Raw genomic sequence first — 15,821 nt, forward strand, 5'->3', positions numbered from 1 at the left:
CACACACGCACACACGCACAAGCACACACACGCGCACAAGCACACACACACGCGCACAAGCACACACACACGCACAAGCACACACACACCCCCTGACTGGAATGTAGGGGAACTTCTCTCTCTCACTAACACACATACAACACACAATTACCCAAAGACTTACACACACTTATCCACAACCACCCCCACACACCAACCCCCCCCCCCCCGCCCAACACACACACTTATCCACCCACCCCACCACAAACACACACACTTATCTACACACACACACACTTATCCACACACACACAATTATCCACCCACCCCCACCCCAACACACCACACACACTTATCCACACACACACACTTACCCACACACACTCACACTTATACACCCACCCACACACACTCACACTTATACACCCACCCCCACCACAAACACACGCACACTTATCCACACACGCACACTTATCCACACACGCACACTTATCCACACACGCACACTTATCCACACACGCACACTTATCCACACACGCACACTTATCCACACACGCACACTTATCCACACACGCACACTTATCCACACACACACACGCACACTTATCCACACACACACGCACACTTATCCACACACGCACACTTATCCACACACACACACTTATCCACACACACACACTTATCAATCCACACACACACACTTATCCACACACACACACACACACACTTATCCACACACACACACACACACACTTATCCACACACACACACACACACACTTATCCACACACACACACACACTTATCCACACACACACACACACACTTATCCACACACACACACACACACTTATCCACACACACACACACACGTTACAGAGCATGGAGTCTTTAGTGGGAACATGGCAGGGCGGTGCAGGTGGCAGGAGCTCAGGAGTCACAGCTGTACATGAGCGGAGTTTGATCATCAAGGTCCCTCCTCGGATTCGTGTGGATCATCGCGACCTTTCATCCCAGTGAGGTCTAACAAGGTGAGACCGAGTGAAGGTGCTGAGCCAAATCAGTGCAAGCCCACGTGTGAGTATTAGTGCATTTTCATCAGTGGCTGAAACTCTGGATCATCTTTCAAGCCTTTTTCCGCAAAGTCCTTCTTCTTCCTGAAAGCCTGTACGGAGATCCAGGAAAACTCCACCAATGCAGCCGGTCCCCAGTTAGGAGCCATGCGGGACGGGGGGTTGAGGGGGCAGGACACAAACAGGTCAGTGGGACACGTGGTCCAGTAATCGGACCTCCTCTTCACTCTCCTCTTCCTCGTGTCTGGTGTGAGAGGGCACTAGTTGAACATTATGGACTCGGGATCTTGGTTTGCCATCTGGGCCATATGACGGAGGATATCTTTTTTTGTAATAATACCAAGGAGACGCCTGTGTAGGAGAGAGAGAGATAAAGAAAAGAGAAAGAAAAGAAAGAAAAAGAACATCAGGTATGAAGCAAAGACAAGAATCAGAAAGTGTGGAACAATCAAGTGTGGGTCTTTTTGTTGGCAGGAACATTAAAAAAAAAAAAAAAGAAAAGAAAAAAAAAGTTTAGGTTTCTTCAATCTCAATCAGATTTTTCCAGCCAATCACACCGGTGGTGCAGAAGAAGAGTGCCAACAAAAAGAAGCCAGGGTCTTCACACACACACACACACACACACACACACACACAGGCAGGCAGAGAGGAAGACGTTAAAGTGATGATCAGTGACCTGCAGCACCTAGAGAGAATCAGAGAGGTGAAATGAAACACGAGGGACAGAGTGCACACTGAACACACCATCACTCATCCCTGATTTCAGCCTCAACACACACACACACACACACACGCAACACTGGTCAGCGTCTTAATTTGAATTCAAAAGCACATATGAATGTTAGCGGTGTTTATTATTAAGTGCAATTAAGCCTAAATGCAATTGAATACATTCACAGATTGAGATCTTTTTGTTAAAGGAAATAAAATGTGCTCTTGAATTGCATCATGAAACGGACTCGGGATCCACAGCTGTCTGTGTGGAGGTGTAAAAGGGAAGAGAGTGAGAAAGTAAAGCAGAACAGAATCATTTCTGAACCGTCTGAATCCAGAGTGACTCCCACTGGTTTTGGCCACATTGCTGAGTCTCCAGCTGAACGCTGTTTTCAGAAGACAGCTCTGAGAAGACGCTCAGTCACTGGACGCTGCTAAGGTACACACACGCGCGCGCGCACACACACATGCACGCACACACACGCTTTACTGGTTGTGCAGAAGATACCCTGTTAGGCTGCTTGGATACTGGACGTTTTTATGTAGAGAAATTTTGCTGGCTGGATGTTGGGAAAGCAGGTGACCCCTCTCACACACTGTAACCATAGCAACACACCCAAGCTATTACCACTAGCCACTATCTATTAACCAGCCTGTAAAATAATAATAATAATAATAATAATAATAATAATAATAATAATACATTTGTTACAAAGATTTGTTCTACATTGCTGTTTAAAACTCCATTTGTTTTCCTGGAAGAAATAAATACATTTTCTGATTAATTTTATGTTACATAACTGTATCTGTTCTAATCCATTATCGTTGATGTAATAACTTCAGCACAGACTCGGATGGTGACGGAGCAACATAAACACACTTTAAAACTGCTCTCTGTAAAGCGAATTTTTGGAAAAAATTTAAATCGCTCAGTTTAACTAGAAATAGATTTACAAAAAAAAATCTTTATTTAATAAAAATATGCCAGAGTTATTGTAAAATAACTTAAATAATAAAAAAGGAAATGAACAATAAATAAAATTGGAACGTTGGAGCGGTGACAGCTCTCCCTTGTGTTTTTATTCCTACCTTAAAAATAAAGGTTTCTTTGACACATTTAGCCATAACTATTTTAAGGCATAAGCAATATTATTATTATTATTATTATTATTATTATTCTCAGTGATGATCTTGTCTCTTTGCCCATGTTGCTTTTTCTTATTTAGCTCCCATCATGCTAAGTGATATAAAAGGCTTTTTACTTCTAAAACCCACATTACCGTCTCTCGTGAAACGTGTGCCGTTGGCTAAATGTAAATAAAAACCTCTGGTATGAAAGCAGCCTAAACAGCGTCAGTAAAATGTGGCCCACAGTGCACACTGCGAAGAAACAACCCGGGGGTCACTTTGAAAAGCAGACAGGAAGTAGCTAGCTCTGTACGAGAGCTCGGACAGGACGTGGAGGGATTAGTAGACACGGAGGAGGAGGAGCATGAATACGATCGTGAAATGTTGGTGAATCGACACAGACAGTCAGGAGAGGTGGAGCGGTGGGACTGAAGTGTACTGAGTGGAGGACGTGTTGGTTTGAGGATGGATGCTGCTACGGTAACTCTTCTAAACACAGCCATGAACAAACCATCACATTAATACTCACTACTGCTAGCACTACTGAGGATCATCTACTGGACAGAACTAAAAAGGAAGATAAGCAGGCAGAGGAGAAATGCTCAGCTACACAGCTTAGTTACTCGCCAATCTTTTATGAGGCGGTGCTACGAGTGGCATCGCACTTCAGCAATCTGCTGCCCAGTGGACGCTGACCCCGACCCCAGAGGAGGAATTTAGAAAATAAAGGAAAAACAAGAGAGATTTAGGTTACGATGAAGATACGGAGATACGTATGTGAGATCTGTGTGCTTTAAGAGTACACATACACAGTACACAAGCATGGGCTTTACTAAAGAGTGGACGATGCAGCCGAATCAAACACTTTTTCAGCATACACATTTTGGAGAAATACAATAAATGGTGGCTTTTCTCAATCCCGTGTGTGCTTCGGAATTGACAAGACTTTATTTTACTGTACGTGACTTACTCGCCAGACGGAAGGTTAAAGATCCGGCATCTTAACAACTGAGCGGTTACGTGGACGAACGTTACACAGATTAAACAACTTGCTGCACTTTCCCCATCTTTAACTAAATAGATCCATCTCTCCAGCTAAAAGTACACTATTCCATGTTAAGAATTTCACACACAGCAATAGTCTGCTTCGGTCTCTTCCACCCTCTTACACAAGGACTTTTTTTTTCTTTTCTCTTTATCCTTAGTTCTTAGTTCTGAAGACAGAAAACGTAGTCTCTGTTTTATCTCTTTAGTTGCTGTTCCAAACTTCACTACACACTTTTATGTCATTTACGTGTGGGTTAAGTGGCGTGTCCATCATACAAATCCCTATAACTATAAACTATAACAAGATAAGGAATAAAATATTAGCACCGACTCATCCGGTCTGCAGCTGAACCTGGTTTCAGAGACGTCGTTATAGAAAAACGAACCAGATTAAAATGTCTGATTTGAGAGCATCTCTGTGGTTTAAAGCTAGGAGCCACGCAGAAGATTGAGAAAAGACCACTTTTGTTTGCAAGTAGTGTTTTTGGGGCAAATAAATACATTTCATTTGTAGTTTGTTTTGCTGAGCTGAGAACGAAGCCATGTCCCTCCCACTGCTGGCTGTACTCTGCTGCTCTGCTCATGGATTACAGACTTAATGTTTCCCACACTGAAGGAACACCACAAGGTCAAACCAGTGACCCTGTACAACCTGGTGTTGATTAATGTGCTCTTAATTCTGACAGTTCCCCCAAAATGTCATTCACATTATCAGTAAGTTACTACTTAACCACAATGGGACACTGTAATGGTCTTGCACTGTGACCTTGTGTAATACTTGCGAATATCATCGAGTCCCCAAACATTGTGGTCTCAGAAAGTGGCTGATTTTCCGGGGAACTGCCCGCTACTTTGTCTTTTCTGTTTTGTCCACTCAAGTTTCATGCATCCCTCCTAAGAGGCGGGGCCTAAAAGCTCAAGTGGGCGTGATATGGGCGGGGCTAATCACCAGGGGCTCCGTGTGCTGCTTGAGCTCCTCCAGATGCTCTAAAATATTCTTCTTAGTGATGATGCCCAATACAATCCTGCAACACACACCGTGGCGACCGTCACTTAGCAAAACACTCACACAGAGACAACCTAAAAATACAACACTAGAACCAACAGAAAAAAAATTAAAAATAATAATAATAATTACAACAGAACAACAAATAAATCAGTCAACTTAAGATTAGCAAAGAAATGAATGCAAGACAGTTAGAAACCTTTAAATTACTAAACAAAAGAAGGTTCTTAAAAGAAAAACCGGCATGCTTGATGAGAACTTAAATTTGTTGACCTGAGACCCTCCCAAAGTGATCTGAATGTGTCTTAGCTTTACCCAGAGCTGGCATGGTCGCTAATGCATGATGTGGACACAAGGAGGCGCTCTATTGCATTGGGAAGCTGATCTGAGTCAAGAGAGTGAATCGCTATTGCAAATTGTGACTGAAAAACATTTAGAATAGTGTGTGGCCTTCTGCATTTCGCCTTTAAACCACATCAGTGTGCACTCTCTAAAGGTCCCTGTATAACTGCTCCATAACAAGACGAAGAGGAGGAGGAGGAGGAGGACACATGACTGAATTAGTTCCATGAAGTTGCTGAACCGTGTGTGTGTGTACACACACAGTGGTTTCAAAAGCAAGGCCATCAGCAGAGGTGTGTGTGTGTGTCAGAGAGCTGATTGCATCTGTTAGCAGCTAGATAAAGAGAAAACGTAATATATAGAAAGAGCTGCTTGACCTTCCTTAAATCTGCAGCTCTAATTAATTACCTGTGGTCTCTACAGTAGTTTCTCTTGCACCATGCAGATTCTGCCTCATTGTACCAACAAGTCCTTCAACCAAACCTGAGCCAAGTTACTGAGTCAAGTTTGGAAATGCGTGGCTGGTAAAAATGTTAATGTAACCGAATGTTAACCAAAAATAAATAAATAAAAGGGGTAAAGTTTTGCACCATTTCCGATTCCACCGCTTTTTGTGCATCAGGACCATGCGCTGATTCTTAAATAGAAAGCTACTGAAAAAAAAAATGATTACAAATGAATATTATCTGTTTCATTTGTTCATTTAAAAGACTGTTATTAAAGTTATTGTCTGATAGCACGACTGAGAGTCGGCCATTTATTTCTCAGGCTGATGACTGTTATGACATCGCAGGTACTTTAATGGTTCCAGTTGGAGCACCAGATCCTTGTTAGTGGGAAAGGGGTATGAGAATATGAGCTGTGAGTGAAACTCGGTACTAATCACCAGCTGAGGTCTAGTGTTCAGTAGCACATCCTCAAACGGCTACATTCGGTACTATTAACTGATGCTTTGCGAGTAAATTTCTAACAGTGACTAGATTTATGTTAGAATCACAGTAATAGTAGATGTTCAGTGGTAGGTAGACTTCCTCGAGTCTCAGCTACTGGACATCTGAATGAGCTGGATGACTTAAAGGGTCTCCGATTTTTGAGAAATGCTTCAGAAAACTGAGTCGGGCCGAATAATAAACAAAAATCAAAACTAACGTGTAGCCAATGAGCAGAAAGGGGCGGGGCTTGTCAATATTTGGCGGAGAGAGTGTTCAGTGCGCATGTGTGACATCAGCAGAAAGCAGTTTTAACATTGACAGGGAGGATAAAAACAAAGAAAGACTTACGATAAGAAGTAGGACGTGTTAATATAGGATCAGCTTTCCAGCGCTGGAGAGAACTGAAGGAGCGGGAAGTTGGCACATATTCACAGATTGGAGTTTCCCGAGTAAATAACTCCTGAGCTAAACGCTGTTACTACACAAATAACACCTCTTTTCTATTTTAATAATGTAGAGACGCAGCTACAACCGTGTTTTGTGTAGTAACAGTGTTTAGCTCAGGAGTTATTGACTCGGGAAACTCAACTTTACTTAAGACGCCGAGGCGCTTTTTTCCTTCTCGATAGGTGAGTAACGTTGGTTTTGTTTTGTTACACAGAACTAATATATGCCTTTGTCCTTTACATGATTATGCTTGTGTGTCATTTTTGCTTGTTTGTTTATCTACAATCGTATTGTTCTTCCCTTCAGCTAAGATAAAGACACATTTCTTTCCATTATTTGCCTGGGTTACGTACGTGTGTGGGTGGAGCTATCAATACAGGGGTGGGACCCATTTGGGTTAGGGGCGTGTTTGTTTTGGTGATTTCATATGTCGACACTGGCTTTCAAAAATCGGAGACCTTACCTTTAACAATACGTCATACACGCAAGCTGACCATGATTAAAGACAATGGAGGGGTAAAACTGCATCACAGACCTCCTTGTTAGCCAAACATCAGAATTGAGTGTATTTCAGTATTTTCAGAGCTAATTAATTACCAACCAAGCTGTAGGACTTGTTTGCTTTGCTCTCATACTATACGACGTGAGTGTGAGAACCGGTTCTTTTCCCATCACTCACCCGTTGTGCGTGACGAGGCACTGGCGCAGGCCGAGCTTGCGGAAAATGTCCACGACGATCTCCATGGGCGTGTGGTCTGTGACGGTGAAGGGACTCATGTCCAGGATGCTGCGCAGCTTCAGAGGACGTGGGCTGTCTGCCGGAAGTGTTGGGGCATGCTGCGTGAAATATACACGCGAGTTTAGCACGATGCCTTCCTGCTTCCTCCGTGCGTTCTCTGCAGGACAGATAAACGGAAACATGTAGATAAAAATCACATGCAAACAGCATGTGCAAGCAGAAACGTGTGTTTCCTATAGCTACAACAGTGATCTGTGTGTGTGTGTACGATATCTACAGTGCCGACCCTGTGTTTAAATCCTCTCTATAGCTAAAGCAATGACCGTGTGTGTGTGTGTGTGTGTGTACGATATCTACAGTGCCGACCCTGTGTTTAAATCCTCTCTATAGCTAAAGCAATGACCGTGTGTGTGTGTGTGTGTGTGTGTGTGTGTGTGTGTGTGTGTGTACGATATCTACAGTGCCGTCCCTGTGTTTAAATCCTCTCTATAGCTAAAGCAATGACCGTGTGTGTGTGTGTGTGTGTGTGTGTGTGTGTGTGTGTGTATGATATCTACAGTGCCGTCACTGTGTTTAAATCCTCTCTATAGCTAAAGCAATGACCGTGTGTGTGTGTGTACGATATCTACAGTGCCGACCCTGTGTTTAAATCCTCTCTATAGCTAAAGCAATGACCGTGTGTGTGTGTGTGTGTGTGTGTGTACTATATCTAGTGATGTCCCTGTGTTTAAATCCTCTCTATAGCTAAAGCAATGATCGTGTGTGTGTGTGTGTGTGTACTATATCTACAGTGATGTTCCTGTGTTTAAATCCTCTCTATAGCTAAAGCAATGATCGTGTGTGTGTGTGTGTGTGTGTGTGTGTGTGTGTGTGTGTACTATATCTACAGTGATGTTCCTGTGTTTAAATCCTCTCTATAGCTAAAGCAATGAACTTGTGTGTGTGTGTGTGTGTGTGTGTGTGTGTGTGTGTACTATATCTACAGTGATCTCCCTGTGTTCCCTATACTGTGGCTATAGTGATGTTTGCATATCTTACCTGTAGCTATAGTGATGTGTGTGTGTGTTTGTCTTACTGATAGCTATAGTGATGTGGGAGTGTGTGTGTCTTACCTATCGCTATAGTGATGTCCCTGCGCAGGGCGAACCCTACCAGTCTCTGGGACTCTTTGGAGACGATGACCGGGAAGCCGTTGTAGCTCGTATCGTTGATGACGGTCTGCAGTTCTCCCAGTGTCAGGTCGTCCTGAGTAAGCACTGCTAACGGTGGCTCGTTGCGTCGCGGCCGCATCACCTCGCGAGCTGTCGTGGTGTGTGTGAACTCCTCTTTCGCATCCAAGAACGGGTAGCCGTTGAGACGGATATGCGCCTCGTAAATACCCTCACGCCCGAACGCATCTCCCACCCACTTACTGGTCATCACTGCAGCCATGAGTGGTACAATGTACTCCAACCCGCCAGTCAGCTCAAACACGATGACCACCAGAGACACAGTCATCCGCGTTACACCACCTGAGACATCACACCACACAAAAACATCAACACAACCATGCCTTTCCACATACAAACATCATAACTTGCTGTGTCATAACGTACCCAAGCAAGCTGCAGCTCCAACCATGGCATAAAGACCAGGAGTGATGCAATCTGCCCCCACCTCACACCACTCCTTAAACAGAAACCAGTCGTGGTGATAGTAAGCGAGCTGCTCCACAGCAATGCCCACAATACGACCTGCTATTGCCCCAATTGCCATGCTGGGAATGAACAAACCAGAGGGAACCTGTCACAGGAACACACACACACACACACACACACACACACAGAGGATTATGCAATGAGTATCAAATAGCATGTGATCATTTAATATGATCTAATCTTATCTAATCTAAAAGTGCTTGCTTGGGGAAATGCCTCATTATTACCTTTAAGCCAAAGGTGAAGATGGTCATGATGATCTTAAAGATGAGCGCCAGACTGAGCTGCCACATGGCGGAGTAAACCCCGGGAGTGGTGGTGGCCTCTGCGCCTTCTGGATACGCCTGACTCCCGTTCATCTGACTGCGATACTGACAGAGCTGCGAAGACTCCAGCGGACCGCAGTCCGTGAACAGCTCCTTAATCAGCTGACTCGTGTTCTGTCGGGTGTACGGGTTGGGAAATGCCACGATGGCTGTGATGGCTGCCACTGTGATCACCTCCAGGACTGGGTACTTGCCTGAAGAAAGAAGAAGAAAAAAAAATAAAAAATCAGAAACGGAGGATATTACAATGATCCACTGTAAAGCTCAGAGTGGGAGAGGAATTTACACTGTAAATAACACACAGGCTACCATGGTGCTGTCATGATAGCATTCGACTGTGGATGGGTTTTAAAAATGTTATGTTAATGTTAAAGCTACTGCTTGCTCTTATTCTCATTCAGCATCAGCATCTTGTGGCCCTGCCCCTCGTTCACTACATAAGCAAAGCTGAAAGTGTTGAGTGTTGATCTGGGTTTTTGAAGTGCACTTCTTCGTGTCACTGGAATTTTCAGTTTGAACACATTACACACTATTTATACTACAACATAATGCATCACTATTAGTATGCAATTTGGGATGCACGTGATACTGAATGGCAAAGCTTGAGGTAGTGATTATAAAATCCATCATGATGGCTGATAACATGGTGCACATTAACCACAGGCAGTGGAAAATTCTGTCAGTGGAAAAGAAGCCCTTACCGAAGCGTGTGGACTTGCGGCGGCGGCACCAGGCGATGTTAGCTCGGATGAAGAAGGCGCCCCACAGACCACCAAACACACCGAGCAAAATGAAGGGGAAGAGCTCGAACAGGTACCAGGGTGTGTGGTACTCCACGTAGAACAGAACCAAGCGGCTGTTCCCAAATGGGTTAATGGAGCGAAGCACGAACGCCGCAACCAGGGCGGCGAAAAAGGATCGCCACAGCGTCTTCAACGGGAAGTAATAACTGACCTGAAACAGAGCGGAGAAGTTTTTCCTTTTAGATGCTTTCTGTGTGTGATATGAAGTCATTAAATTATTAAGATCTGTTAAAGGTTCTCTGTTAATCTTGCCTCCTCGAGACTGAACAGAACTCCTCCTATAGGAGCTCCAAACGCCACCGACACGCCCGCAGCCGATGCCGCAGACAGCACCTGCGCAAACACACATGCAGCCGGCTCTGTAATTAATAATACTAAAAACTTTATACGACTCAAACGTCACGCGTGTGTGAGACAGATGCAAGTATGACGTGCTCAGGTGTTACCTCTCGCTTCTTAGCCTCGTTCTTGCTGTACTTGGGGAAGAGGTAAGAGAAAATGTTGCCACAGCAGCAGGCCACGTGTACCAGTGGGCCTTCCTTCCCCAGACTCAGTCCTGATGCCACGGCCAACACCAAAGTAATGGTCTTTATCATCAGTGTCCATTTGCCCAGGTAACCCCGGATTATAAACCCGCTCAGGATGGTCTTAATCTGAAAGTCAGTGAATGGTGATGATGAGAAGGTCTAAGGTGCACATTCACTGAAGAAAGACTATAAATCATCTCAGTTCTCCTGTAACGGACAGATTGTCTGTGACACGTGGAAGACGTACCTCTGGGATCCCAGAGCCGCACGCATACGGCGCAAACACTTTGACCAGAACAACTGCCAGGAAGGCAAAGGCCAGAGCCCAGTATGTGTACATGAAGTAGTTCATAATGTAGGAGCCAGGACCCTGAAACAGACCAGAATATAGATCACATTTAATAATAATAATAAATTATAAACCATTATATAGATATACTTACAAATGTATGTGCAATAAAAACACATTATCTCTTGTAAATTGAGAATTAGTTACTTTCTTTTATACGTTTTTTTTAGATATGCACTTATGTCACAAATCCTCATTTAATTTGGAGGCATTTTAGTTTAGAGATGGGAACAGGTTTTATTACTGTATTTACTTATTACTGCATTGCTTTTCATTCAAACTGATTTTTTTTTAACTGTACATTGCTTTGCATAAGTATTTACCCCCTTGAACTGTATTTACTTTTGTATTTATTCTTGAAGATTTTAAGGGAGAGTAAGGTGTCATTTTTCAGCCTGAGCCCTAACACCAAAAGAAAATGCATTATCTTCTAAATATTCATTAGTTACTTCAAGTATTCTTTTTCTTCTTATCCTTCCAGGTCTTCCTCGGTGGATAAACGCATATCTAACTAACATAAACATGTATTTATTGGCAGCTAGCAGTGAACAGATTGTCCAGACTTATTTATTTTCTGTATTGTTTTCACCTCTGCTTGGCCCAGGATGAGTTCAGCCCACGTTTTCCACTGTGGACACTTGTCTCTCTCGGCGAACGTGGTCTCGTTGGAGCCCCAGCAGCATTGCTCATGGTTAAACCACAAGGCACTCAGACACACCCCCTCCTTCAGGTCGTTCATCCAATCAGCAGCGATGTCTATCAAACCGGCCAAGGCACCTGAGCAAGGAGACGGATGGAGAGACGGTGAGAAAGAGAGCAAATAACAAACACTGGACCTGTATAAATAAATACATACATGTTATGTTTTCATGACATTAAATACAACAGGATTATTTGTTTTTCCTTCTCCACTTACAGCAGATCAAAGTATAAAGTACCAGATATCAGAGAAATGTGAATAATATATAATAATATTTTACTATATAGAATTATTCTCCTGCTCAGAAAGGATTATTTACAGGATCATCAGGTGATGGAGCTTAATAAAGTTCATGAAGTGTGAAAGTCAGTGCACCAGCTGCTGTGTGTCTGCCTACGTCATGGTTTCCAACACTGTAGCTCCTTAGAGTACGGTGTGTGTGTGTGTGTGTGTGTGTGTGTGTGTGTGTGTGTGTGTGTGTGTGAGTTAGGTACCTGAAGCCAGCCCTGTTAATGTCACCACCAGCCACCCAGACCAGGCATCGTACAGGCTCTTTGTAAATTCCCATGCTGACTCCTTCTTCTTACTGTTAATCTACAGAGCAGAGAACACACACTTCTGTAGGAAGAATATGAGGGTGATATTTCTCACAAACCTGACTGGTAACACTCAATGAATCTAGCTGACCAATCAACTGCAAGCTCTCACTTTATTTAAAGGTGCCCTTCCACACAAAACCGTTTGTACTTGTATTTTTTGATATGTGTTAGGTCCATATGTGTTTGTGTTGTGTCGTGAATGTGAAAACAAACTGTTACCTCCCCGGTCAGTTCTAGTCACTTAAAAGAAATAAGCGTAGAAATCAGGTCAGTTAGAAAAGCTGCTCAGTGTGACGTAGTAATGATTGAGCTCATTAATATTCATGAGCTCTCCCACTTGAGACCACGCCCCCAGAATTCATGTAGCTCAGTGAGTTTCCTATACAGCAAGGATGGCTGAACGTCAACGGGCTTGTGAAGAAGCCATTCTGCCGCAATTCAAGGTGATTGTAAACAAATGTCCTCTAGCCTAGGCTACTTATTGCGCTGGGTGAATGAATAGTCATGCTCTCATATCCTAGCGGTTAGCCAATCGGAGCCAAGCAGCATAGCTCATTTGAATATTCATGAGAACTGGCGCAAATCGAGCTGAGTCTTCCTGCAGGCTTTCTATACCACACTAGAATGGCTTGAAACAAGGTGACCAAGGCATTATTTCCACAAAACATGTTACAGAGTCCATGGTAAACTTCAGACATTACCACAAAAGTAATGAAATACGTGTGACAGGGCATCTTTAAGGAATAATTATGTAAACAATAATCGCATAATAATAACAACAATATATTATGTATGATTTAACATCCCCAAAAGACTACAAGAGGCCTTTATTTTTGTCACATTGACATTACAGCACAGTGAAATTCTTTCTTCACATATCCCAACTTTGGAGGTTGTGGTCAGAGCACAGGGTCAGACATGATACAGCATTACTGGAGCTGAGAGGGTGAAGGGCCTTGCTCAAGGGCCCAGCAGTGGCAGATTGGCAGCACTGGGGCTTGAACACTGATCCTCTGATCAACAACCCAGAGCCTTAACAGGATAAGCACCACTGGTTCGCCAGACAGGAAATAGAAACTACACTTAGGACCTTTTGTTTTGTTTTCCATTTTTTGCAGCTTGAAATTAAATACTAAATACTTTATGATGTTTTCTGGGTTTAAGAATATGCAAATAATCAGGCGTATGTAAAGCATTACTTAGCTTTGTTAATTAGGTCAGGACAAGGTCCTCACAAGGTCCTCACAAGGGTAGCAAGACAAATGTGTGTGTGTGTGCACATGTGTGTGTCAGGGAGAGAGAGAGAGAGAAACACCCAGCGTGATACCTTACGATGTCGTTCACGGTCTTTACACTTCTCTCGGACCCAGTCGATGGTGTGGAAGTCGTCATAGGTGCCCACTCCAGGGATTGGCTCTTCAAACAGGTCCAGGAGGTGGGTGGAGCTACTCACCCCTCCGGCTCCACCTCCACCATTAGACATGTAGGCGGAGCCTGTGTAAAGAGAGAGAGAGGGACAGAGAGAGCATGATGAGTAAAGCTGCACTTTGTATTTCCCTCTCAACCTGGAATTCCTGCTCTAAAACTGAGGAAGTTCTGCGAGTTCAGCGAGTGACGTGAAATCATCGTGGCTGCTCACAGCGGGAACATTAAACCAAGCAGCATCTCTTCAGTCTAAAGGAGTTATGGTGTAGATAAATAGCTATTCCTTTTAGATTAGCCAACATAAACACGTCATTAACTCGGTGTGCTGTACTGAGGAGGAAAATACACATGACTCCAATGGAGCATGAGTGTGTGTCTTTATGAGAGACTGAGAGAAAAGGCTGCTTAAGGAGAAAGAGGAGAATCGAATCCAAAATAAAGAAGTAAAGAAGGGGGCGGGACAGGAAGAAAAAAAAAAAGCACGGTATGATCTAAATAAGTGTGAGCAAACAGTGGGGATGTGAAAGTTAACACGTGAAGTGCTTGACATCGTCCAATTGGTCAGCATTTCCACATCACCGTTTTTAAATTCGGGCTATAAACAGTAAACTGTACACCACTGCAACTAATCACCCCGCTGTAACTAATCACCCCGCTGTAACTAATCACCCCCCCTGCAACTAATCACCTTGCTGCAACTAATCACCTTGCTGTAACTAATCACCCCGCTGTAACTAATCACCCCGCTGTAACTAATCACCCCGCTGTAACTAATCACCCCCCTGCAACTAATCACCCCCCTGCAACTAATCACCTTGCTGCAACTAATCGCCCCCCAGTAACTAATCGCCCCCCTGTAACTAATCACCCTGCTGCAACTAAATCACCCCACTTTAACTAATCACCTCACTGTAACTAACCACCTTGCTGCAACCAATCACTGTTCGACAACCAATCTCGATAACACACAATGTCCATTTGGTTGGTGTGGTACTCGACTTCTGCCCATCACGTTTTTCTTGAAAATGCAAAATAAAAAAATGATCATTCCTGCATTCATGTAATTGTCATAATAATTAGATATTTCTTATCTAGGGACAGCAACGTCATTTCTTTTTAATACTAGACGACGTAGCTGTAGCTCAGTAAGCCCTGGGTGCTGCGTCTGCGGTAAAGAGCTAATCAGCTTTTCACTGCTGTCTGGTTGGAGCCTGTAGCATGCAGCTGTACTTGGACTCAGCTCTTTATTACTCTCAGCACTTCACCACACTGCAGCCTGATTTACAACTCAAGCTGAATTTAAAAGGTGGAGGACTTTTAGATGTTCCTGTAAACATTTGAAAGAGTGCTGTGTCATGCTGTTTCAGAAATCTCATATGATTGTAGAGGAGGAAATCCTGTGGCCTCTCTTCCACACACACACACACACAGAGCAGTGCAACAACATGAAGAATGTGACCCAAAGTGCAAAGCTTTTATTAATCAGTTATAAGTTGTTTGAGAAATGCTTCAGAAAACTCAGATGGGCCGCCAAACAAAACTAACGTGTAGCCAATGAGCAGAAAGGGGCGTGTCTTGTCAATATGCAGCAGAGAGAGTGTTCAGTGCGCATGTGTGACGTTAGCAGAAAGCGGTTTTAACATTGACATGGCGGATAAAAATAAAGAAAGAAATCGAAGAAAGCTATCAGAACAGGGATGGGACCCACTTGGGTTAGGGGCGTGTTTGTTTTGGTGATTTCAAATGTCAACATTGGCTTTCAAACAACGGCGACCCCACCTTTAACTGATAGACTGGATTTTCTCTTTAAGCTTTGTACAGACTTTTTGGTCTTCTCCATTTCAGGCTTTTCTTTTTTTGAGCTATAACAACTGACCACTCAATAACATCCAGAGAAACTCTTCCTACTTTCACTATTTTGAGTTTACAGTTAAAGACCCACAGATACACACACACACACTAACAGACACACAAATGCACACACCCACC

General features: G+C 43.5%; 1 protein-coding gene across 6 annotated transcripts in view; it reads right to left on the reverse strand.

Annotated features, from left to right (window-relative positions):
• Positions 1-603: 603 nt before the first annotated feature.
• Positions 604-15,821, reverse strand: part of clcn3 (chloride channel 3) — a 37,769-nt gene continuing 22,551 nt past the window's right edge. For 2 of the 6 annotated variants that reach the window (XM_060874979.1, XM_060874981.1), the window contains 13 exons: positions 13,735-13,901; positions 12,303-12,402; positions 11,698-11,885; positions 11,007-11,129; positions 10,679-10,885; positions 10,485-10,565; positions 10,131-10,383; positions 9,331-9,623; positions 9,002-9,188; positions 8,519-8,917; positions 7,347-7,563; positions 4,890-4,965; positions 604-1,402 (listed from right to left, as the gene is read on the reverse strand). In XM_060874979.1, coding sequence (XP_060730962.1) covers positions 1,238-1,402; positions 4,890-4,965; positions 7,347-7,563; positions 8,519-8,917; positions 9,002-9,188; positions 9,331-9,623; positions 10,131-10,383; positions 10,485-10,565; positions 10,679-10,885; positions 11,007-11,129; positions 11,698-11,885; positions 12,303-12,402; positions 13,735-13,901 — 2,456 coding nt within the window. In that variant the 3' untranslated portion in view covers positions 604-1,237. The remainder of the gene's footprint in view (positions 1,403-4,889; positions 4,966-7,346; positions 7,564-8,518; positions 8,918-9,001; positions 9,189-9,330; positions 9,624-10,130; positions 10,384-10,484; positions 10,566-10,678; positions 10,886-11,006; positions 11,130-11,697; positions 11,886-12,302; positions 12,403-13,734; positions 13,902-15,821) is intronic. The other 4 variants (XM_060874983.1, XM_060874980.1, XM_060874982.1 and 1 more) reach the window with 4 other exon arrangements.

Source organism: Tachysurus vachellii, chromosome 7 (assembly GCF_030014155.1).
Source record: "Tachysurus vachellii isolate PV-2020 chromosome 7, HZAU_Pvac_v1, whole genome shotgun sequence".
Lineage (NCBI taxonomy): Eukaryota > Metazoa > Chordata > Actinopteri > Siluriformes > Bagridae > Tachysurus > Tachysurus vachellii.